The sequence below is a fragment of the Crinia signifera genome, chromosome 1 (genome assembly GCF_055691185.1).
Source record: "Crinia signifera chromosome 1, ASM5569118v1, whole genome shotgun sequence".
In the NCBI taxonomy this organism is placed as follows: Eukaryota; Metazoa; Chordata; class Amphibia; order Anura; family Myobatrachidae; genus Crinia; species Crinia signifera.
In genome coordinates this window covers 334,999,273-335,018,484 of record NC_139217.1, presented here as the reverse complement: position 1 = coordinate 335,018,484, position 19,212 = coordinate 334,999,273, and the positions used below count along the sequence as shown (strand labels likewise).

The 19,212-nt window shown below is 41.5% G+C and overlaps 1 protein-coding gene across 1 annotated transcript in view; it reads right to left on the bottom strand.

Annotated features, from left to right (window-relative positions):
* TBC1D10A (TBC1 domain family member 10A) overlaps positions 1 to 19,212 on the bottom strand; it is a 42,313-nt gene that overhangs the window by 5,596 nt on the left and 17,505 nt on the right. The window contains exons 2-7 of the mRNA XM_083145319.1: positions 14,974 to 15,073; positions 12,552 to 12,659; positions 12,368 to 12,474; positions 11,639 to 11,753; positions 11,490 to 11,555; positions 1,037 to 1,226 (exon numbers count right to left, since the gene is read on the bottom strand). Of these exons, the coding sequence (XP_083001445.1) occupies positions 1,037 to 1,226; positions 11,490 to 11,555; positions 11,639 to 11,753; positions 12,368 to 12,474; positions 12,552 to 12,659; positions 14,974 to 15,073 (686 nt within the window). The remainder of the gene's footprint in view (positions 1 to 1,036; positions 1,227 to 11,489; positions 11,556 to 11,638; positions 11,754 to 12,367; positions 12,475 to 12,551; positions 12,660 to 14,973; positions 15,074 to 19,212) is intronic.

Genomic DNA, 19,212 nt, shown 5'->3' with positions numbered 1-19,212 from the left:
TATTGTTAGAAGCTGGATGGCCACTCAGACTCCCACTTCTGCCTGTTAAATTGGCAGAGTTAATTCTCCTGTTGCCATGGGACTTATGAAAAACAAAACAAAAAATATATCCTTCCAAGTCTGACCAAATATGGCCTCTTTGGCAGTCTACAAGGTGTGCCCTTGTAACCTTCTGCTGACTCACTGTGCTCTTTTGCTCTACTGGTGCTCCTGCTGCCTCCTTGTATAAATTATTTTCTTACTGCATTATAGTCTGACCTGGATGGTTACAAAGTTTATTTATATTATTGCTAATTGTTATGCCTTGATGGACACTAAGGTGGAGACTTTTTCAATATTCTTCCACAATATTTCTTGCTCTGCAATAATCTCTACACTGTTATTTCATTTTTTATAATAATAAAGTTTGATAAAGGTCTGAAAGAGGTGTCTAAATAGAGGCTTTACCTCACTACATTAAACCTGTTATCTGGTTAATGGTGTGTACACAGGGTGCGATATGGCTTCCGATGTTGCCGATATAGTGAATATCGAAAGCCATAGAGCATGCCGATTGTATACTTTTTAGGGCTTGTGAGCCTGATGCGCTGCGCGCGCTCCCGTGTGAGCGCAAATCAGCAGCGACATAGTGAGGGCAGGCAAGACTATATAGTGCAGATCTGCACTATATAGTCTTTGTGCCTTACATACTTACATAGCTCCGGCGGCCAGAGAGGCTTCTCCTGGGGCTGCAGGACTGATGCGCAGTCACCCGGAAGTCCGCCGTATAGGGGAGGGGGGCGGCGGGGGAAGCTGTTGCTGTGCTGCGGCCCAGGGTGTGAGTCGCAGCACCCTGCCATCTGTGCCCCTGCCCGGCACCTACAGCGGCGTGAGGATGGTGACAGGTATCGGTACTGTCCTCTCTTCTCTCCTTCATGCCGTGCGATGTGAGTCCCGATGCGATCAGATTGTATCGGGACTTGCATCGCACGGCATGCCGACCGTCTGTACACACCATAATACTGACATTTGAATCAAACTGAAAGAAAAAAGTTACCTTCACAGAAGAACATGTCCCACACTCGCAAGACAGAGCTCCAGGGAAGAGTCCGTGAAAACGCACACATGAACCACTCAGTCATGTACAAGATGGGGTCAATCTTCTGCTTGCTCAGATGCTTGTAGGCTACTGGAGACACTTTACGTAGCAGTGAAAACAAGATCCTTCCATCCAACTGAATCGCTTCCTGTAAATGATATATTACAGTATAGTATGTTTAACATTCAGGATAAAGTAAAGGAAATGACAGCAAGTAACAAATAAAATAACTAAGCGGGAATAAAAAATAAAAAGTAACAGGAGTGTTCCATTGCAATCGATTGCACCTCATATACAGTAAAATCAACTGTTCACAAGCCAAAAACACACAAATGTGTGGAATACCTTTGTTTACCAGAATAGCAGTTGTACAGTAACCTCTAAAAAACTTTGTGGGGTTTTTTTTGTCCGATTTTGCTGAAGTAAGACCAAATATCCTGTTTTTTAGCTCTGAAATCAAAATCAAGAACCCTCCTCACTAAGGGGGGTATGCAATCTCCGTCGAGCATCTCCCGTGGGGGAGATGCTCGACGGGCCCTATTCAATGCTGTCTTTCCCGACAGCATTGAACAGGGTTTCCTGGCAGAAGGAGCCCAACAGCTCTAGCCCCCTTGTCGTCCCGCTGCAGGCGGGACATTGAATCCCGCCTGCATGTTCTCGGTCGAGCTGACCGAGAACAGGACTGGGTCACGGCGGGCGCGCAAGCTCGTCTGCCGTGACCCGAAGATTGAATACCCCCCTTAAATGTCTCTGCTATCTCTTCCTTGATGTCCCAGTGGTTTCTAAAACTTAACATGTCTAACACTGAGTTGATCATCTTACCACCCTCCCGCACAATCGAGGATCTAATTATCTATGGATGGCAGTACTATTTCCTTTAGCCCCAAAATGTGCTATCTTGGAGTAATACTCGACTCCTCCCTCTACTTCAAGCCACACATTCTCACAAACCTGCGGTTTTCATTTCAAACGCACTACATCCACCTCCCCTTTCCTACAAACCCTTCATTGGCTTCCCTTTCAGAATTCAATTCACAAAAGCACTCACCCACTTGTCTCCCATTTATATTTCTGACTATCTCCCTTTATATTACAACCCATCCTCTTTACACCGTTAATGTACAACAGCTCCCCAGCCTACTGATTATTTCCTCTCACTCCTATATCGAAGAGGATGTTACTCCCTTTCTCTGGATTTCTCTCCCTCAGCCTCCCCACCTCTCCAAAAAACTTAACAGACTTTCTTTAACCCACTTTTTAACTAAACCCAGCCAAATAAAATCCCAACCCTCTGTTCCATGCTCATTGACTACCTCATCTGTGTTACCCTGCCTATTTGTCCCTCCCCTTTAGAATGTAAGCTCTCATGACCAGGGCTCTCATGTGTTTTTGCTTCTTATACCCCTTTAACATAGTAAACACAGCTCCGACACGGTACTTACCCTTATAGAGTAGCTTCAACAGGAACTTCCCCATTAATAACACACACATTTTTTTTTTATCTATCGATCGATAAGATATCTACAGATACAGGGGGCTCAACACTCACTATAATTTCAGTGTCCATGTGGACTGTGTTGACATTTGGGACAAATAAAGACATGAAAAACCCCATGTTGACCTTTTGACTGCCGACCTTCCCCATGTCGACCCAGTTGCTGTCTATCCAATGATCCATACCAAAATCGCCAAGGGACCTAATTTCACTGCAAGTACTACAATTACAGTTGTTAGAGTAGGACTTGCAGTGAAATGGGGTTCCTTGGCGATGGGCTGCAAGCTTAAATGCAGTGATCAATTCATGAACTAAAACCCCATTATTTATTTGATTATTTGCATATTAAGGCGAGTTTATTATGGTGCGTGTAGACAATGGCGAATGCAGTTTGTACCCCATTTGCAGGAATGGCAAGTGTGGTGGTAACCTTATTCCACTTTTTTTTTTTTTATTCAAGAATTTTTACTGATTTTTGCATAATTAAACATAGAAAGGGAACCCAAAAAAATAAAAATAAAATAGCCACCAAGTATACAGTGCACCACAAGATTATATCAAGAAAGGCAAGATTGGCACGAGAGAGAGAGAGAGAGAGAGAGAGAGAGAGAGAGAGAGAGAGAGAGAGAGAGAGAGAGAGAGAGAGAGAGAGAGAGAGAGAGAGAGAGAGAGAGAGAGAGAGAGAGAGAATATGAATACTGATAATTATATGTAATTGTTGTTTACAACCTTCATTGACTAAGATTATGTGGGCAGGGCACTCTTTCCCTTAAGTTTCAGGAAATTGTATGCAATCTGAATCTACCATGATTCTCCACATGTTGGCACACTATAATAAAAAGTAATACTGTCAGAAGGGCAATGGTGAACTGGCAATGTACAATGCCTGACTAAATGAGGAACTGCTATTATATATGTCAAAATGACAGTAACAGAAGTTTTAACCAGTTTTCTACTATCAGTGATACTCGTTCATGCACGGTTTCCATAAACACATCTTACGTGCATGCAGTGTGCAGCCGACAGACATATATATAGGCGGATTCTGAGTTGGGAGCAAAGCAAACAAAAAAGCCCACAAGTAACTGTGTACCAGGAATAGGCCTGGAGTTGCACATCAGTAGTCCCACGTTGGAGCCACATATACACCAATACAAAAGCAGAAATGGCAGGAATGGCAATCACCAGGGTTTTATCATTAATCAAGCAGGATGTTTAATCCATAAACCAAGAGAAACAGTCACACAGAAGTCAGGTCGACGTTTTGGACACAGAACGTGGCCTTAATCATGACTACATCAAAGGATTAATCAGTCAGCTTTACAATCCTACAGCCAGATATATTCTATATCTATCTATCTATCTATCTATCTATCTCATCCCCTCAGGAATATGGAAACCAGCACGGCACTGCAGTTCTTTTGCAAGAAGTTTTATTACCTTGAGGGTAATAAAACTTCTTGCAAAAGAACTGCAGTGCTGCGCTTGTTTCCATATTCCAGAGGGGATTGAGGTCACCATACACTTCTATCAATTTATCGCAGAGGCACGCAGCCATTTACCCTTGCTGTGGTGAGTGTCGGTCCGCACGTCTGGAGATATACACTGCTCAAAAAAATAAAAGGGAACACTAGCATAACACATCCTAGATCTGAATGAATGAAATATTCTTATTAAATACTTTATTATTTACATAGTTGAATGTGCTGACAACAAAATCACACAAAAATTATCAATGGAAATCAAATTTATTAACCCATGGAGGTCTGGATTTGGCGTCTCACTCAAAATTAAAGTGGAAAAACACACTACAGGCTGATCCAACTGATGTAATGCCCTTAAAATAAGTCAAAATGAGGCTCAGTAGTGTGTGTGGACTCCACGTGCCTGTATGACCTCCCTACAATGCCTGGGCATGCTCCTGATGTGGTGGAGGATGGCCTCCTGAGGGATCTCCTCCCAGACCTGGACTAAAGCATCCACCAACTCCTGGACAGTTGGTGGATGGAGCGAGACATGATGTTCCAGATGTGCTCAATTGGATTCAGGTCTGGGGAACGGGCGGGCCAATCCATAGCATCAATGCCTTCGTCTTGCAGGAACTGCTGACACACCTCCAGCCACATGAGGTCTAGCATTGTAATGCATTAGGAGGAACCCAGGGCCAACCGAACCAGCATATGGTCTCACAAGAGGTCTGAGGATCTCATCTCGGTACATAATGGCAGTCAGGCTACCTCTGGTGAGCACATGGAGGGCTGTGCGGCCCCCCAAAGAAATGCCACCCCACACCATTACTGACCCACTGCCAAACCGGTCATGCTGGAGGTTGTTGCAGGCAGCAGAACGTTCTCCTTGGCGTCTCCAGACTCTGTCATGTCTGTCACGTGCTCAGTGTGAACCTTCTTTCATCTGTGAAGAGCACAGGGCGCCAATGGCAAATTTGGCAGTGCTCCTCCTGTTTCTCATTGTACAAAGGCGGAGGTAGCGGTCCTGCTGCTGGGTTGTTGCCCTCCTACGGCCTCCTCCACATCTCCTGGTAGCGCCTCCATGCTCTGGACACTACGCTGACAGACACAGCAAACTTTTTTGCCACAGCTCGCATTGATGTGCCATCCTGGATGAGCTGCACTACCTGAGCCACTTGTGTGGGTTGTAGACTCCCTCTCATGCTACCACTAGAGTGAAAGCACCGCCAGCTTTCAAAAGTGACCAAAACTTCAGCCAGAAAGCATAGGAACTGAGAAGTGGTCTGTGGGCACCACCTGCTGTACAACTCTACTTTATTGGGGGTGTCTTGCTAATTGCCTATAATTTCCACCTGTTGTCTATCCCATTAGCAGAACAGCATGCAAAATGGATTGTCAATCAGTGTTGCTTCCTAAGTGGACAGTTTGATTTCACAGAAGTGTAATTGACTTGGAGTTACATTGTGTTGTTTAAGTGTTCCCTTTATTTTTTTGAGCAGTGTATATATATTTTATACACCTACAGGCCATTCATTTCAATACACCACCATATTTGTGAGGTTTTTTTTCAAGGAAATTGGTCGAACTACTATTGTAAAGGATGTTTGCACTCATTCATATATCAGCATATAATAGTCGTAAAATACTTGATAATCATAACTTGCTAGATAACAAGGTTTATAACACAACAGTACATAATCCACACAACTGTTTCGAAAATCGCGCTCAAAGACACAAGGTTGTGTGCACTGATGTCGGGTGCATGCCTGGTGCTCATCCATAAATGGAAACAGCACTGAGGAGATTCAGTTCCACTCTTCAGTTATTATAGGTTTAGATTTTTGAGTACGACCAATGTGTTATGAATAATGGTTCCCAGGAAGGAGTTAATCTATCAAAAAAATCATCTGCCAATGCCGCTTTGAGAAAGGCAGGCTTTTGTGTACGACAAATTGCCCGGCAAGAGAAGATTTCCCTCGGTGGGGTGCAGTGGACCCTGAAGAGACATGCCGAAATCAAAAGTGTGCGTCACCCATGACCTGGACAGACTTGTGTGGCCACAAAACAAGAGGACAAATATATTTGCGTTAGTAGTAGATGGGAAAGGTTCCAAATAGCTCCACAGATCTGCGCTGCGCTCATGACAACACGAGAGAAGAGTGTGTCAGTCACTACTGTCAAGTTCCACCTCAAAGCTGCAGGGTTAAGGGGTATGTAGCAGCATGTAAAACTATTGATGAGGACCATTAACAAATAGAGGAGGTTACTCTAGGCTAAAGCACACAAGGACTGGTCGTCTGAGCAATGGAAGAAGGTTCTTTTCACGGGCTAATCAAAGTTTGAGTTGTTTGGGTCAGATAGGTGCAAGTTCGTCCGTTGCGTACCAGGGGAGCACATGCTCTCGGCATGCATTGAGCCTATTATGAAGCATGGAGGAGGTTCTATCATAGTCTGGGGCTGTTTTGGTAATGGTTTATTTGGTGATTTGGTGAAAATAGAAGAAATCGTGGACTTGAAGCACTATCACAGCATCTTACAATGTCAAGACATTCCCATTAGCACATGCCTTATCCACCATGGGTTCACCCTACAGCAAGATAATGACCCCACACATACCTCACTTCTTTGCAAAAATTATGTAGAGTTCAAAGAATGTCAAAATGTGATGAAAAACATGGTTTGGCAACCCCAGAGTCCAGATTGTAGCCCAACGGAACTCTGGTGGGATCACCTTAACAGATGCGCTCGAGAAGAGCAAAATTCTTCTCGAGCATAAAAAAATCTGTGGGATGTACTACAAGAAAAGTGGAGGGCAACCGGAGCTGAAACTTCTGAGAACCTGGTAACCAGAATGCCCCCGAGTGTGCGCTTCTAAGGGTGGGTTCTTTAACGGAAGTAAACTTTACGTAAATCATATTGCCAAGTGTTTGAAAAACCCTGTCAAATGATTTCAATTTTTTTTTACTTCACTTCAATAAATATGAATTTATCAAAAATAGCTTTGCATAGGGGTGCATTAATATGAATGTGTTATACGCACATACACTCACAACCCATTACAAAAGCAGACATGTTCAAGGAGCCTAGTGATGTTTATTTGCGGCTACCATTGACATCAACGTTCCCTCTCAGATTCTAATACAAGCACAACACCTCACTGCTGTTATATGTGCGGAGGTCATCTTGCAGTAATGGTGTGGTAATGACATGGTCGGACGTGCCACATTTCAGAGGGGTATTCCTTGTGCTTCTGAAGTGCTATGTCTCCCTCAAGGGACCTTTGAATTGCCAAACGAGGATTGTATGGCCTGAAACCACACAGTACACTGTATCATTACACCAGCTCCCTCGTACAAGTAAGAGTATCTAGGTGTCAATACAAGTGTGTCCCATAGTATACAAGCACTTGGTACTGAATAATATCCATACAGCACCAGTGCTGCACTTACACACCAGAAATTTCCAGAATGCTGTGTTCTGGTCACATGACTGGTGTCACATATCTAAGTCAGCACCAGCCCACTGCTCTAGTCACAACACTTTCCTTTTTTTCCAATCATCATGGCATTGTGTATTTGTCCAACCCTGAGAACTTTGTATTTGTTTTATGCAAGTAATGTGAAGTTATTTAAAAGCAGCAATAACATCTTCAGTATGTGATGTCTTACTAATTATCACTGATAGATGGCATGCTCTAAGATCCATACTTCAACTACATTAATTATAACAGTGCCTGTTATGGACACGACAGACCGAGCTACACACATAGCTAGATTGCTTAGCACACAGTGGTGTGTCTGCGCTGTGTGCTGAGCGATCTGTCAGGGACAGTGTTCTCTGCCCTGACCCCGGCAATTAACTAGATTTATCCAGCGTGCTGGATATTCATCACCCAGTAATAGCGACACGCAGGGCAGTGCATCGCTAGGCCCCTACACATGGAGCGATGTAGAGGCATTTTCTAAGCGATCTAGTGAGAAGTGTGCAGGCCCCATAGGTCTATAAACGTGTAAGTAAAATTATTTATAGCTGTTAATTGTCCTATTGTCCCCATGCAGTCTTCAGGATTCATGCTGACATTCTCTGCATGATGCCAGAGAGGTGTCCAACAGCACAAATAAGACCAAGGAAAAACAAGCAGGCAGCTGGAACAGAGCCTAGCCGTGCAGACCTTTCTGCATGCGCTGAACAAAATGGAATTCAAAAATCACTCAAATTATATAATAGACAGCAACGTAACTGTAAGTGGTAATATTAAGTACCATGTAATTGTAAGTGGGGATATTAAAATACCACACCGTTTATAAGAACAAATAAATATTTAGGACGGTATTATCTCATATCAAATATTTATATACATCCTTAATACTACAACTGTACTGTACTGAGTAATAGCTACTACGAGACTTAGCAGAAACATGGCCCTTATTCAGATCTGATCGCAGTACAAATTTGTTCTCAAAATGGACAAAATCATGTGCACTGCAGGTGGGGCAGATGTAACATGTGCAGAGATAGTTACATTTGTATGAGTTATTTTGTTTCTGTGCAGGGTAAATACTGGCTGCATTATTTTTACACTGCAAATTAGATTTCAGTTTCCACACACGATACATCTGCCCCACCTGCAGTGCACATGGTTTTGCCCATTTTGAGAACAAATTTGTACTGCGATCAGATCTGAATAAGGGCCCATGTCCTTTCTAAGATCATTTTATTTTCAGTTTTAAAAAACTTGAAAAATAGATAAAATAAATTATATACTTCCCTGTATATGGCAATAGATAAGCATACATCATATTAGTAACTGGGTCTGCTTTCTGGACACTTTAGTGTGGTACACAATTAACAGCTGTAATTTATCATGGCTAGAAAAGGGCTATAAATGAATAGCCCGTTAATGACCATTGGGCATATATTGTGATAGAAGCTCATTTTTCCCCATTTGAAAATTAACATGGCCTATACTTAAGTGGGATACACTTTTTCTTGAGATCTGAGCTAATGGGGACAGTCAGAAGTCAGCCAATACACAATGAGTAACAGAGTAGTGTCCTGTATAAAGAGCCTCACTAACCCTGCAAGAACCAGCATGCATCTATACAGAGTCCGTGAGTCCAAAGCTGTATCAATTACCTATTTATTGTATTTTATTATTCTTTAATGTTTTTGAACTGACCAGCATGGGCCACACTAGTAGATGGTGTTTAGAAGACCACGCTGCACTTCTAAAATTCTGTAACAAGCCACTTTTTCATCTCATTCTGGTTTGTGCATATAGATCTTTGTTTATAGTACTAAACTATGCAAAAGACAAATCCCCAGTGGGAACAGACATTCAGTGATGCTGGTAGTGCCTGAGTTACTGTGGCTGGCTCCAGGAAGTCATGCAGAATTGCAAGCAAAGCAAACACACAGCACAAAACTTGGCAAAACCATGTTGCACTGCAGGAGGGGTGATATAGTGCAGAGAGCTTTATATTTGGGCGAGTTTATTTCTGTGCAGGGTAAATACTGTCTGCTTTTGCATGTAGCCCGTAAATGTAAAAAGGCTTTTTTTTTTTTGGCATTGCAATTCAGATTTCAGTTTGAACACATTCTACTCAAATCTAACAATCTCTGCATATGTTATATCAGTCCCACCAGCAGTACAACATGGTTTTGCCCAGTTGTGTGCTTTTTTTTTTGCTTTGCTTGCAACTCTATATAAGGCCCCCAGTGTGCGTTTTGGAACATTTGTCAGCAGCTTCATTGTCTGTTGCTGTCCATGCTAGAAGCCTGTCCTTAAAACAGAAGCTGTTTTCTTACACCATAATAGGATTTGTCCTGTCTAAAGCTAAATGTTTGTTCTGGTTATTGGTTGCTTTCCTGGTCCTTATTGTGTAAAATACAGATTATAAATTATAGCTATATACGTTTAGTGGCCCTTTAAAATCACCACCAACTTAATATTAACAGGTAAATCTCTTACAAAATAGTTTACGGTTTATTTACAAAGTAAAATATTTTATTACCCACACCTTCACCTTTCTTGCAAGTTTAAAAAAAAAAAATCAATGCGAAACACTCTTAATAACCAACTGGAGTCACTTACCTTTCACTATATGGTAATACCAGAATATTCAACATTTAGTTATGTTTGTAAACTGCATAAATTAGTGATAAAGTGGCTGGTACTTTGTCACCGGTAAATCGGTTCATAACTGTCAACTTACAGCCTGGTTGTGAAAAAAATGACAGTTGGGAGTCAGTTGGCCGGTGATAAAGTATCAGCCACTTTATTACTTCACAAGCATAATAAATATGCCCCTGTTTTCCACAAAGTAGCAATGTAATCTGTCACCATACTACCAAATTAAGCCCATACTTGAAAAATAATAATAATAATAATAATAATAATAATAATAATAAATAAATAAATAAATAAATAAATAAATGAAATAGCCATTTAGGAAAACAAGTATTTATAGTTGGAATATGTGGGAATAGCAGTCACCAGATGGGTCAAGCCTTGGCTGCTATTCCCACATCCTGAAAGGAATCTTTGCAAGACTACCAACCTCTGGACTCCGGCTTGTGCTGTTTGTAAGACCTAGAGGTGTCTTGAACACTCTGACTGCTCCGATTGAGAACTAGTAACGTCCTGGTTCTCCACCTTTGCTAGTAATTTGCCTCTTTTCCGCTCAGATGAGGATTTTTGTGGAAATTAGCACAATGTCACTTTTATGAAATTATTGTATGTGTGATATGTATTAAAATGGTATGACACTATATCATACTTTTCTTTCCCTTTTTACATATCCTTGTGTCAACATAATGGAGGAGACACACTGATCTCCTTGCTGGACAACACCCAGATGATCGGGATTCCCATATATAATAAGGAACGTATTCTTTATTACATCGTGTCATTTATTATTTATTGGGAGGCGCCACACCACAGTGTGTATTATATCTTTTCTTTTCACTGATTTCTCACTGGAGGTATAGAGGATTGCCTCACTTTAACATGCTGTGGAACGGCAGCCACCATTTGTGCGCACCTTGTTGATTCTAAGCGCACCCATATACTATAGATTACACATGTCCTCTAGCATTCAATGTGTTTTAATGTACATGGAATTATATTTTATGTACTCAATTAGTTCATTGATTATGCTAGACAAGTGATGGCTGTTGTTGAACTACACATCCCAGCATGCCCTGCATCAGTTTTAGCATGGCCAAATAGTAAAACGGTAGCAGGGCATGCTGGGATGTGTAGTTCAACAACAGCTGGAGTGTCAAGGTTAGCCATCACTGCTAGACCTATAATTTTTATAAGTGGTAGCAACTCTTATTAAACATTGCGCCCGTGTGTCCACAGCTGTTACCAGTGTGTTAACAATTATTAGCTACAACTTTGCAAATCAAATACAAGGGCTGTGCCAGACAAATAGGTCCTTACCAGTTTCTCGCTGTAATATCCGGGAAGGTACTTCTCGCAGATCTGCACCAAACACCAGAATGCTTGCTGAGGAAGAAGATGAGGACAGCTGTGAGACTGCACAAACCCCTATATACTACTGCCCTAGCAAGTGGTGCTGGAGCCCTTACCTCTGCCGGCATATGCATAAGCAGCACGGCTGCAATAGGTGCCTGGGCCTGACAGTATCCCTCATCTGGCCGATACAGAGTGTACGCTTTCAGTACCCTGAAGAGATCCTGTTGCCTGCACAGACAAATTAATCTCTCCTAAGAATTACAATATATATATTTTTTTATGGTAGAACTACAAAAACTGTTGACAAATGTGTGCCTTATGTATCTGGGTATATAGTTTAGAAATAGTTAATGCAATGTTTAGATAAAGGCATTCTAATAATACAGCACTTATCCAGCACTGATCCAAAATAATTATGGCATAAAGCCACTACACGATTTAACGGCTCCACTGTCCTTGCTTGCCAATTCAAGGATGTGCACAAAATGCGGCTGTCTGGTCAGGAAAGACCATCAGCAAGGTAGCGAGCAAAAGAAAGCAAAGATGCTGTAAATGAATAACCAATAAGGACACAGGAGAGCATTCATCTGCCGCATATAAGGCAGTGGTTCCCAACCCTGGTCCTCAAGTACCCCCAACAGTACACGTTTTCCAGGTCACCCAGCAGGTGCACAAATTATTCAGGCACATTTTCAAAGATCCACAGGTGGAGCTAATGATTTCACTTGTGATTCTTTGTGGAGACCTAGAAACGTGTACTGTTGGGGGTACTTGAGGACCAGGGTTGGGAACCACTGATATAGGGTATTGGTGAGGAGCAGTGCTGAACATATACAACTTACCCATGACCCCCGCGGGCAACAAACATTTCATGGAAAGGAAACTGCCTGTGAAGGTCTCTTTCTATGATATCCACCCATTTGGGGTCACCGGCTAATGAGTCCAGCTCCTGCGAGAACCAAATGAAGTGTAATGAGTGGCCGAATAAAGTCTTGAAAAACACACACAAATATATTCCTCACTCACAGCAAATTTGTGGGGGTTCTGGTCCATCTTCACCCTGCTCCCCGATAGGTACTGCCAGGCACGCCCACGCAATGAAGGTGGAATTCCCTTCTGACATCTCAGCTTTATCTGCAGGAGAAACATTTTCATTACTGTACAAGACTTTTGCAATTTCATTCCTCATTAGCCAAGACAACACAATGGTGTTTCTAGGGCTCAAAAAGCAGTGGTCATAATCCAGATCAAATAAGGTTTATACAGTATACAGTGCCTTGTACACTTATGTCCTTAAAAAATGGTATGTGGTCATTAGGTCAACATAGAAAAACACATCGACATAAGTTTTTCATGATTTTTTTTATTAAAGCCGACTTGTTCTAACTTTATCATGCCAATAGGCATAGTGGGAGAATATAATCTAGTGTTCAGATGTATGAAGAAGTGATAAGGGAGGTGAAGTGATAAAATGCCTGGTACTTTATCACCGGCCAATCAGCTCCTGACTGTTAAATTACAGGCTGGGCTTAAAAAAGGGACAGTTAGGAGCTGATTGGCCGGCGATAAAGTACCAGGCACTTTATCACGGCTTCATACATCTACCCCTGTGAACCTAGTGATCCACTGTAAAGAATAACCCAAAACATAATCCACTTCCTTCCTAGTGTCTTCCTTCTACAGATTTTCTGCAATTATGAGAGAGTTGGGATTTAATGACTGTGCCAACAGGAAGAATATGAAGAGGAATATACTGCATGTTTTCTCCTAGTAGAAGGGAGCATAGGGGGGACTTTGATCTTTGGGTATTCATAGTGTACAAACCACTACGTAATAAATAGCGGTCAGAGGCATGATGGCAGGTCCCCTGCGAGTGCAACAGGAAAAATATACTGACATTTTACACTGTCACTCTGTATAAAGACAACATTATAGTGTTGACAATATGTTCAAGAGTTTAGTTCTGCACCGCCAGCTCCCTCCTCTTTATCAGCTCTAATGATTAAGACAGAGCTGTGCTCCCTAATCAAGCCTCTCTTCCCACTATCACCTTCCCCAACCAGCAATGGGGCCTACAAGTGTAACGATTGTGTCATTTTCTAAGCGATCTGACTTAAATTTTACTAGATCGCTTAGAAAATGACCCTTCATCGCTCCGTGTGTAGGGGCGATAGTGATGCCAATGCCCCATGCCTCGCTTCCACCGGGCATGCATGTATGATAAATCTAGCCAGATCGCCAGTGTTCTCACCGGAGAACTGTTGCCCTGACACATCGCTGTGTGCTGATCTATCGATCTCACATTGCTCTGCAACATTACCACATGTGTAGGCCCCATATGTGAGGCGGGCTGGCTGGCTATGGGAAAAAGCAGCTTTGCTCTGCCCATAGTACTTTTATATCAGAAATAAATAGAACTCTACTGCTACTCCAGAGCCAGTCTCATGCTCTGTTTGTGAGAAAAGTAACAATGAAAAAAGAGGTTCCAGATCAGGTAAGGAGCAGATGTCCAGGTAATTTGTTCAGCATATTGAATGGATATAACAATATACAATATCCTTCCTGCTGTTTTATTCCCCCCTTCTTTACACAGATTTAAATGGAAATCCGTCCCTCCCAATAGGTGTTCTTTAAATATGCTTTCCAGAACTATATTGCACCACTTACAAACATGGCTAGTGTCCTTTCCCATCATCCTACAAACGGTAATGGTCAGACACAAAAGTACTGACTTGTGAATTTTTATGTCTAGACTGGGCTACAGTACTGACTGCAAGGCTCACAATACAGCAGCCGGTCTGTTATTATCTATGCTTCATATGTTCAGTGGAAACCACAAGAAGCATGCCTGAACTTGCACATTATATAATAACATTTCCCTCCCATAAATTACAGTAGCAGTAGGAGATCAAAACCGCACAGACTGCCTTTAGGTTTATACCATACAACTGCTGGACCAGGCCAAGTAGAACTGTGCAAGCAATGGCATGTAGAGAAAGCCTTCAGCTAGAATATTAAAACTGGGAAATTCTCTAAAGCTAAAACTACTGGTCTTCCGCATAGTGAAACATCAGAGTGACAGAGTACTGCAGTAGGCAAGCTAGAGTTTTCATACATACAAGTAAACCTTTGCATTTAGCTTTTGCAGGGATGACCTGATTGGTTACTAAACTGTCCACAAGGCAGAGAAGACATCTCTTCATGACATTCACTTGTGCAAGTGATCCTGCAAGTCTTTCCAGCCAAGCCACTGCCTATTCTGCTGAACCACACAGGAAACTTTTCTTGCTGAACAAAATATGTCCTCTGAGCACACCCTCACTTGCTGCACCCAGATGACAGGGAGAGGGTGTTCATAAAGGATGAGGTGATTAGTATACTATATATAGAGATATATGCTTGAAGTGTCTGCTTTATAGCATTCATATTTAGGATACAATGAACTTACCTTCTTGTGTCTTTTTGCCATCCATACGTCCCAGTTTAATAACATGTCCAGCCATTTGGCTTCTCTCTGTCGTAACACGTCAACTGGCAATTCCTCTGCTCTGTGAAAACACAAGTTAATTCCCAGAATTCAATACAGTACAAATCCCATCTTCCTGAATTTATCACAATGCAGAGAGAACCACTGTCTTCTACAGTTCAAAGCCATGTGCAAGTAGGAATTACTGTCTTCTTGCCACACAAGTATAGACAGGGCTAGGCTGAGCTCTTGGTATAAAACAACTGGAGCCCAGAATATAACCCATGACAGATGCTAGCGCCACTCTCCCAAAACATGGGCAAACATATAAAGTCACAACAAATCCTTATGTTCGAGTTTTGTATTCAGAAAGGCAATACCTTGAAACACAAAATTGGCTGAATGGTCTGTAACTGATGTAATAGGAGACAGCACTTGTCCCCATTCCTCTGTACACATCTATATTATGCCCTATATATCACGGACGAAAACCAGAGACTTATATCTAAACAAAAAATCAAAACCTCTGTTCCTTCCTCGACATCTAAAACTAATGCCATACATGGACATTTTCTACTTAATGAGAACACAGAAAAACAAACGTCTCATAATTTACAAATAGCTACCCTAATGCTGTAAAGAATATTACCATGCTTCTTTTTATACAGACAATAGAATAATGAGGGATATTTCTGACAAACTGGCACTTAAATCCACAGCGATAAGTCTACCACTTATGAGACTTATTGGCAGCTGTGAGGTAAAACATCTTTTCCATGTGAGCATGGTTTCCAAAATGTTCCTGATTGCTTTCTACAATGAAAACCAAGCTATATATTTGCATATGGATTAGTTAGACTGAGCAATGGAGGAAGAGAGGAAGCTTCTGTATGTGCAGAGAGAGCACATTATATAACATAAGAATGCCCCCTGGGAATGGCAGGAGTGTGCCCCACATAGCTGATATCAAAGGAGAAATAAGCACGTGCTGGTCTGCCAGGAAACAAACGTAGGACTAGTATCCAAGTCCGAATGAATAATAAGGTGCACAGTAGATAGCAATAATTACACCTATTATCTGAAACCTTAAATAGCTACCGTAATTACTTGACATGAGACTAAAATGTTAATAGTTGTTGATAAGGGCACTTCAAGTCCATATGCATTGGGCATTTTTACCCAGCGTGTATGGCCAGCGATGAGGTGCACATTACTAGCCGCCAAATGTGCATATACAGAGCAATTTTCACGAGGGTGAACGACTTTCCATAGGAGACTATGGAAAGCTGTCCACTCATCCTGTCAAACAGGACAACGGACAGTAGTGGCTGGCAATGATGCGGGAGAACGTATCAACGATCACCATTCATCGCCCAGCCATACACACTAGGTGGTGTTGAAAGCAGCTCAAAGGGCAAAAAGTGACCTGCTTTCAGCTCGAAATCAACTAGCATATATAGGCCTATAGAACAAAAAGGATGATAACTACATCCATGAAAGGCTGCTTGTGTCCCATCTGCAGTATTGATAGCATTAAATAAGGAGGGTATTTACTCCTCAGAAGAAAAACCTTTGGAGTATTGTGGCGGCCATCTTCCCTATACATCATATAATGAGGTGTGTGGGCGCTGACTTCATAGTTCAAACTCTAATTTAGCTACTAACATATCAGGGGGTCAACCCAATTGTTAAAGGTGATCTCACAGGTGCATCATCACTTTGCAAAAAAAAAAAATAGATTTACTGTGTAGGGACGTGAAAAAAAAAGTGTAATTTTCAGTCCTGTAATTGAATAGCAAAATATCAGCAGAATATTAGATACATTTGACGTTCAATTGCCAGCTTGTGAAAAACTGACTGCCAAAATTGACTTACAGTGCATTCCAAAATGAATTTATTACATTTTTCCCTTAAAATTCTACACACAATACCCTATAACAACATGAAAACAGTTTTTGGGAGATTTATGCATGAGGGAAAAAATATAATTTTTTCCACTTTGGAATAATGTTGTAACATAAAAAAAAGGTGGAAAAAGTGAAGCACTGAATACTTTCCGGATGCTTTGTATCTAATAATCTTCTGCCAAGATAGAGGTGCAATATGGATTTGTTAATTTCAAAATGGTCTTACCATTAACATGTCTAAATTGAATAGGTCATATTTTAATATATATTATTGTGGTAATTAAATATATGTGTATATATTTAATATTGAAATCATTAATATATTCCTCAAAGAAGCACTGTTTTGTACTTTATACTGTATATGTATCCCAAAGGGATTGATTACCGCTTTCTAAACATCTGCTAAGAAATTATAACCCTGTGTAGCACCTATATTGGACTACTTGACATTTCCGCTTTTCTCAAAATCAAACAATCAAGGTTTCAATCGCATAACAATTCAGTCACCTAAAGTAGAGCAACAGAAGCAACACCTGCTCTCATGTTTTCTTTACATTCTTTTAAAGAAACCTATTGAAACCCCAGCCTGAAATGACCAGTAACATCCATTTAATACGGTCAAAAATTATCGACGTTTCTGGCACAGGAAAACAGTTGCAAATCGAGGGATGTAATACTAGACTGAGATTACAGCAAACGCCACACAGATTGAAATCGCCAGCATCAGATTGCTAGATTGCACACCCTAGCTGCTTGTAAGGAGAGGTGCTGAGATTTATAGTACTACACACACGGCAAATAATATGTAGGTTCCAAATGAAATATTTACTACCAAAAATTGAAATACTGTATTATTAAATATCATATAAGAGGTAGTTAGCATAAATTTGGCCAAAGTTATGAGTCTGCCCACCAACGTGCAGATCACCACATCGGGCAAGTGCCTAACATTCTAGGGCAGGTATGTCCAAACTGTGGCCCTCCAGCTGTTCAGAAGCTACACATCCCAGCATGCCATGCCATAGTTGTTGCATTCCATAATAGCAAAATTAGGGAAGGCATGATGGGACTTGTAGTTTCACAACAGCTGAAGGGACATAGTTTGGACAGGCCTGTTCTAGGGGTTTACACCTAGGGTACAAGGCACCCCCAAAACTGCCCAGCCAACTGCCCCTTCAGGGAATCACACTAATGAAAAATAGTAGTGAAGTGTTACAGAATATCAGGTAAGTGACAGAACGTCTCAGTTTTAGGAGTGACACAAGAGAGAAAAAATGTGTGATAAAAATATTTTAAAGTAGAAATTATTTCATTGTGCACCTACATATTTTTTGGGCGGAGTTGAGGCTTAGGAGATGGGCCATAAGGTGCAATATGTGCGGTGTATGTTTTGTACTAGATTGCATCACATCTAGTTCAAATAGCATGTGATACGCTAAAACAACGTGCAATTTGAACTAGATGCAATGCAATCTAATAAAAAAGTACTACCTGCACATACTTTTTGTACTTTACAATTTGCTCCTGCGCATCGCAAGCCATATAGTAACACGGTGTGATTTAAACCACAGCAATGCCATTACACTGTCAAGTGCCTAGAGTACATAGCTTCTTTTCCAGCACCGGCCATGTAGTGCAGGGGGTATATATACACATCACGTATGTAATACAGATGTGTCCACACACTCACTGCCAATCCCTGATGGATCCATCCATCACATATTACATAAATGATAACATGTCCACGCACTACATGGTCGGCACTGCTGCGCCTCTCCAAGACAACATCAAGAGAAGGGTCACCCAGATAGATGAGGAAGAAGGGAAAAAATAAATAAAAACACGGACATGCAAACCCACTGTTTAGCACAGATATGAAATTACAAAGATCCTGATTATGTGCAAGATGTTGCCTTTAACTGCCAGCTACAACCAACTCCCTCATTCTTTTAGAAGAGAAGAAATACAAGCTACTCCGAATCTACTTCCACATGTAGGACAAAAGCATACAGTTAACTGGAACTAGACTGTGGGGAGGTGGGGAAAGGGAGTGGCTTCTATGAAGTGGCTTCGATAACAATGACATTGTTCAGATTATCAGACACTTCCTTCTCTGTATATGCAGTGAATGGACTGGGGGGCTGCCTTCCCCTCCTGTAACAACTCTGACCTCAGGAAAGGAAGTGAACTCTTCCAGAGGAAGTTTGGAGAGTGATTTCTATATCCCACGCAGCAGTTAGTGAAACAAATGAACGCCCTACTGTCTCATCACTCCGGCCTCACACATGACAGTAGTTTTAAATCAACAATGCCT